General features: G+C 41.9%; 1 protein-coding gene across 1 annotated transcript; it reads right to left on the bottom strand.

The window, feature by feature from the left end:
• Window positions 1-3,486: 3,486 nt before the first annotated feature.
• On the bottom strand, window positions 3,487-6,539 carry LOC106596064 (galactose-specific lectin nattectin). Its single transcript, XM_045713767.2, has 6 exons — window positions 6,416-6,539; window positions 5,754-5,835; window positions 5,218-5,312; window positions 4,230-4,364; window positions 3,780-3,918; window positions 3,487-3,629 (listed from the first exon to the last, which is right to left on the bottom strand). Exons 2-6 carry the CDS (start codon window positions 5,821-5,823, stop codon window positions 3,562-3,564), a joined length of 507 nt encoding a protein of 168 aa, XP_045569723.1. The 5' UTR covers window positions 5,824-5,835; window positions 6,416-6,539; the 3' UTR covers window positions 3,487-3,561.
• Window positions 6,540-6,896: the final 357 nt, after the last annotated feature.

Genomic DNA, 6,896 nt, shown 5'->3' with positions numbered 1-6,896 from the left:
CTAATACAACTACACACACAGCCCTATACTACTAATACAACTACACATACAGCCCTATACTGCTAATACAACTACACACATCCCTATACTACTAATTCAAGTACACACATCCCCATACTACTAATACAACTACACACACATCCCTATACTACTAATACAACTACACACACAGGCCTAATCTACTAATAAAACTTCACATGCAGCCCTATAGTACTAATACCACTACACACACAGCCCTATACTACTAACACAACAAGACACACAGCCCTATACTACTGATACAACTACTCACACAGCCCCAAACTACTACTACAACTACACATACTGTCCTGTACTACTAATACAACTGAACACACATCTCCACACTTCTAATACAACAACAGTTACAGACTTAAACTACTAATACAACTACACACACAGTCCTCAACAAATAATGCATCTACACATACAGCCCTATACTACCAATACAACTACACACACAGCCCTATAATACTGATCAACTACACACACAGCCCTACTAGTAATACAACTGCACACAGGCCCGTACTAATAACACAACTACACATACAGCCCTATACTACTGATACAACTACACTTACTGCCCTATTTTAATAGCATAACTACACACACAGCCCTATAATACTAATACAACTACACTTACTGCCCTATTTTAATAACACAACTACACACACAGCCCAATAATACTAATACAACTACACATACAGCCCTGCTACTAATACAACTATTTGTGTGTGGCTAAAATAAAATAAAATTGATCAGAAATACTGTGTAGACATTGTTAATGTTGTAAATTAATATTGTAGCTGGAAATGGCAGATTTTTAATGGAATATCTACATAGGCGTACAGAGGCCCATTATCAGCAACAATCACTCCTGTGTTCCAATGGCACGTTGTGTTAGCTAATCCAAGTTTATCATTTTAAAAGGCTAATTTATCATTAGAAAGCCCTTTTGTAATTATGTTAGCACAGCTGAAAACTGTTGTTCTGATTAAAGAAGCAATAGAACTGGCCTTCGTTAGACTAGTTGAGTATCTGGATCATCAGCATTTGTGGGTTTGATTATAGGCTCAAAATGGACAGAAACAAAGACCTTTCTTCTGAAACTCGTCTGTCTATTCTTGTTCTGAGAAATGAAGGCTATTCCATGTGAGAAATTGACAAGAAACGTAAGATCTCGTACATCGCTGTGTACTAATTCCTTCACAGAACAGAGCAAACTGGCTCTAACCAGAATAGAAAGAGGAGTGGGAGGCCCCGGTGCACAACTGAGCAAGAGGACAAGTACATTAGAGTGTCTAGTTTGAAAAACTGACTCTTCACAAGTCCTCAACTGGCATCTTCATTAAATAGTACCCGCAAAACACCAGTCTCAACGTCAGCAGTGAAGAGGCGACTCCGAGATGCTGGCCGTCATTTACAACATTAACAATGTCTACACTGTATTTCTGATCAATTTGATGGTTTTTTTATGCAGTTTTATCAGGTAATTAACAGTTTAGCTGTGCGGTTCTATCAACAGTATTTCTACAATGAATTTCCAGGAGGAGAAAGGAAAACCAATAGGCTAATCTACTACAGACTCTCTGAGTTGGCTGCAGTATAATAATAGCAATAGACTAGGCTACCACTGAAATATCAAGTTCTCTTCATTCATTGTAATACATACTATTTTACTAATACTCCCCTCCTCTCCTCCGTTCTGTCAGCTATACCATTCAACTATTCTGTCATTGAATACAAGTTGAAGCAACAGTAATGCCGGTGTGTGTGTGTGTGTGTGTGTGTGTGTGTGTGTGTGTGTGTGTGTGTGTGTGTGTGTTTTAGGACTGATGAATGACCACAAGGTGGCAGTATTTGATCAGCAATTGTGAACCACTATGTTCTAGTTTGGCTGGAGTGGACTACAGTACAGTAACCATAAACCCTGACCCTGACCCCAGCCCTAGTAGACCTTACATCCTATGCCCTTGAGGATATCGGAGACGATTTGACAGGTGTAAGAAATGTGTGTAAGCAATTTGAAAACATCATGAATTCAATATTTTTTCAGCATTGACCTTTAAACATGAAGAAGGTAGTGATGGTGATGATGATGATGATGATGGTGATTTACATCAATTGGTCATCTCTGCTTTGACTATGAAAATGTAGAAAATGTTGACGACAATGAAAAGTATTACAAAGTGAGAAACAACTGTTTAACTTCTTTGGGATAGGGGGCAGTATTTTCACGGCCGGATAAAAAACGTACCAGATTTAATCTGGTTACTACGCCTGCCCAGAAACTAGAATATGCATATAATTAGTAGATTCGCATAGAAAACACTCTAACGTTTCTAAAACTGTTTGAATGGTGTCTGTGAGTATAACAGAACTCATATGGCAGGCCAAAACCTGAGAAGATTCCATGCAGGAAGTGCCCTGTCTGACAATTTGTTGTCCCTCTGTTGCATCTCTATCGAAAATACAGCATCTGTGCTGTAACGTGACACTTTCTAAGGCTTCCATTGGCTCTCTAAAGCCGCCAGAAAGTGGAATGGGGTGTCTGCTGTCTCTGGGCAAAGTACAGCAGCAGAGTTTGTAAGTGGTCAGCCTGGGGACAGTGAGACTGGAGATGCGCGTTCACGAGACTTCTAAAAAAAATTATTTCAGTCTTTGAATGAATACAACGTTGCCCGGTTGGAATATTATCGCTATTTCACGAGAAAAGTAGCATAAAAATAGATTTTAAACAGTGTTTGACATGCTTCTAAGTACGGTAATGGAATATTTTGAAATTTTTTGTCACGAAATGCGCTCGCGCGTTACCCTTCGGATAGTGATCTGAACGTACTCAGAATATTGCAAAATGTTCTTTCGCCGAAAAGCTATTTTAAAATCGGACATAGCGATTGCATAAAGGAGTTCTGTATCTATAATTCTGAAAATAATTGTTATGTATTTTGTCAACGTTTATCATGAGTAATTTAGTAAATTCACAGGAAGTTTTCGGTGGGTATGCTAGTTCTGAACATCACATGCTAATGTGAAAAGCTGTTTTTTGATATAAATATGAACTTGATTGAACAAAACATGCATGTATTGTATAACATAATGTCCTAGGAGTGTCATCTGATGAAGATCGTCAAAGGTTAGTGCTGCATTTAGCTGTGGTTTGGGTTTATGTGACATATATGCTTGCTTGGAATCGGACAACGGGGTTCGATTCAGGAGAAGTGTATCTATAAAATGGTGTAAAATAGTCCTATGTTTGAGAACTTTGAATTATGACATTTTGTGGTTTTAAATTTGGTGCTCTGATTTTTCACTGGCTGTTGAAAAGTGTGGGACGATTTTGTCCCAACTCCCCTAGAGAGGTTATTAACATTTAATTTACCAAAGATGTTATGTGGTACTTCACACTACAGAGTTTCATAGTTGGCTCCAGCTGGTGTTTTGTATAAATGACCACTGAACAAAAGGTAACATTGCAGACGGTGCCTTTATTTAAAACAATCTGAGAGCTTCTCCAATGTTGTCTCTCCCAAAATGTGGACATCAGCGCTTTCTGGAACACAGGAATGGACGTTTGTACCAGCAGGGGGCATCATTCTGACCGCGGGAAGCTGGGAAAGAGAAACAGAAAGGTAGGTATTATTTTTGTTTTATAAATATGTAGCTATAAAAGGAATAAATTCCCTTTAAGGTGTATTTTACTACTATCCAAATGATTGATGTATAATGAGCGGGAGACGAGTCTGGCGACAGCATTGTACCTCCATAATTCATCTCCATGCAATGCTCCCGGCAGTTCGTGTTGTCTTTCACAACAAAATGGTCGGAGTTAGAGGGTTGACCCGGGGCCCAGTTCTGGTAGTTAAACCTGGACCCGTCGCTCCACAGCCAAAGACCCTCCTACAGAGCACACAGGACGATGCATCACCAGCAGACAGTAAACACTATATATACACACTGTAGTTACCTGGAGAAATGTAACCACTCTCAGACTCCTAGACAGAGCTATGGATACCAGGACTGACCATCTATGAGATAAGCATGATTTAACCATGGCTTGAAGCTAGACAGTGTTTGTAATATTACATAACAAGCTTAGAAAACAAACTGATATGTGGGTTAAGGCACCACCAGGCCTTTATAGGTTCTATTCATCAAGAATCAATGCATCCTATATGTTTCAGGAGTGTTGAACAAACGGTGCATCTGACCTCGATGGCATCGTTGGCTCCAATCCAGGTGCGCTGGACTTTACCGGTACTATTACTGATGACAGACTGAAGGAAACGATACTGGGGAAGGCTGTGCACTGACGCCAGGTTACCTCCCAGGAGCAAACATTTCCTCTGGAGAGAGAGAGAGGGGAGAAAGGGAGAAAGAGAGAGAGAGACAGAGACACAGAGACACAGAGACACAGAGACACAGAGACACAGAGACACAGAGACACAGAGACACAGAGAGACAGAGAGACAGAGAGACAGAGAGACAGAGAGACAGAGAGAGAGACAGAGAGAGAGAGACAGAGACACACAGAGAGAGAGAGAGAGAGAGAGAGAGTGGAGAGAGAGAGACGAGGAGAGAAGGACGAGGAGAGAGAGAGAAACAGAGAGAGAGTGAGGGGTGGGGAGAGAGAGAGAGCGAGAGAGGGGGGAGAGAGAGAGAGAGAGAAAGAGACAGAGACAGAAAGAGAGAGAGCGAGAGAGGGGGGAGAGAGAGAGAGACAAAAAGAGAGAGAGAGAGACAGAGAGAGAGACAGAGAGAGGGGAGAGACGAGGAGACAGAGAGGGAGAGAGGGGAGAAAGAAAGAGAGAGAGAGACAGAGAGAGAGGGGAGAGACGAGGAGACAGAGAGAGAGAGGGGGAGAGAGAGAGAGAGCCAGAGAGAGAGAGATAGAGAGAGAGAGACGAGGAGAGAGAGAGAAAGAGAGAGTGAGTGAGGGGTGGGGATAGAGAGAGAGAGGGGAGAGAGACAGAGAGAGAGGGGAGAGACGAGGAGACAGAGGTAGAATATAAAGATAAATAGAAGGAATGGCACATCATGATATAGTTTCTCAACCCTGTTGAACACAGATTAAACCTACAGAGTCAACTACAACCCTGTATGGCCACCAGACAGGGATGGAAATAGCCTCCTCACTAGTCCAACTATAGTGCTTTTCAGACCAGGCTTCTAGATTATGTACAGCAGACATCCAGGTACCTCTGCCTCTGGCCATGTGGTCTGGACGGGGACGTAGTGATAGCAGTGTGTCGCATATCTGGGCCAGCCAGGTGGGCAGACTCTGTGATGCCTCTCTGTAGAAGGGAAGAGATCATCATTTAGAAAGATTAAAGATAACGATTAATAATATAATCACATCATTTCAGATTGCTTTTTAAAAGACTTGGAGGATCTATTCAATCAGCGTTACAGATTCCATGCTAGAAATTTAAAGGTAATTTCAGATTGAGCAGTTTGCATGCAGCGTTTACCGTGAATGCTGTCTCTGCTGAAGACGGAACATTGCCTTTAAATTTCAAACTGAACGAACCTAGATCAGTTTCAGAACTATGAAACCACAACAGACCTATAAAATAATTATATTTTAGCGAATACGACGGGGGCCCCAACCAGGAGCTCGGGGTCCAGTGACTGTTAAACCAAAACCTAGGTCACTAGGTGTTAAGGTTGCAACAATAACATCAAATAAAATCTGATGAGTGTGAACAGGTCACCAAAACCTTTGGTCAGAATACCTCTGCTACCCCTTGCATCTCCCAGAGCAAAGACAGCGCTGAGAAGCAGAAGAGTGGTCAACATCGCCATGGTGATAGTCTCCTGAGAGAGAGAGAGAGAGACAGAGAGAGAGAGAGAGAGAGAGAGACAGGGAGAGACAGGGAGAGACAGGGAGAGACAGGGAGAGAGAGACACAGAGACAGAGAGAAGCCGTCAAGACAAATTCATGGAACCAGATATCAAATCAGTGGAACGGCAGGGGGTACTTGGGAGGTCAGGGAAACCCTGTTTGTTACTTAACTTACGTAACTGCTGAGGCAGCGTTTTCCAAACTCGGTCCTGGGGAACCCCAAGCTGTGAATACATATTCATGTGTACTAGGCTAATCTACTGTAATTGGTAGAAAACATGATACCTGAGTTTTGGCAGCAGACTTGAATTCCTTAGCACAGTAGTTCTTAAACTCGGTCCAAAGCGTTCACCCATTTGTGTCCCTAGTAACGAGTTTCCAAATAGGACCCTTTTCCCTATGTAGTGCACTACTTTTGACCAGAGCTACATATGACCAGGGCTACATATGCCCTATGGGCCCTTGTCTAATGTAGCTAACTACAAAGGGAATAGGAGGTCAGTTGGGATGAAGACAGGTACAGTATTAGATGAACAGATGTTGAAATCTCACCTTCTGAAGTCTTCAGTTGTAGCTTCACTTCTTCAGAGATCTTCAAAGGTCTTCACTGGGTCTCTCTCTCGCTCTCTCTCTCTCTCTCTCTCTGTCCTGCCTGTGAGTTGAGTTCTAGTCTCTCTCTCTCTCTGTCCTGCCTGTGAGTTGAGTTCTAGTCTCTCTCTCTCTGTCCTGCCTGTGAGTTGAGTTCTACCTCTTCCTCCTCTCCTTTTTAAGGACCCATCCAGTCAGACCCCTCCCTCCATTTTTCTCTCTCTCTCTCTCTCATCCTTTCAATTGAAATGGAATTTAAATTCATTTCCTGAATTGACTGTGTAATGGGAATATTTAAGATTAATACAATTCATAATCTGTTTAGAGATTAAAACATCATTTATCATATTTAAATGTGTGATTCTGCAGCAGTGTCATAACCCACTATAATATTTGTGTACCCTTCACCTGTAACCCATCTGTCATTCAGCATCATCACCTGTAA

This window comes from Salmo salar, chromosome 18 (assembly GCF_965601325.2).
Source record: "Salmo salar chromosome 18, fSalSal1, whole genome shotgun sequence".
NCBI classification, from domain to species: Eukaryota; Metazoa; Chordata; class Actinopteri; order Salmoniformes; family Salmonidae; genus Salmo; species Salmo salar.
Note: the sequence above shows the minus strand (reverse complement) of the source record. Positions and strands in the feature narration are given on the sequence as shown.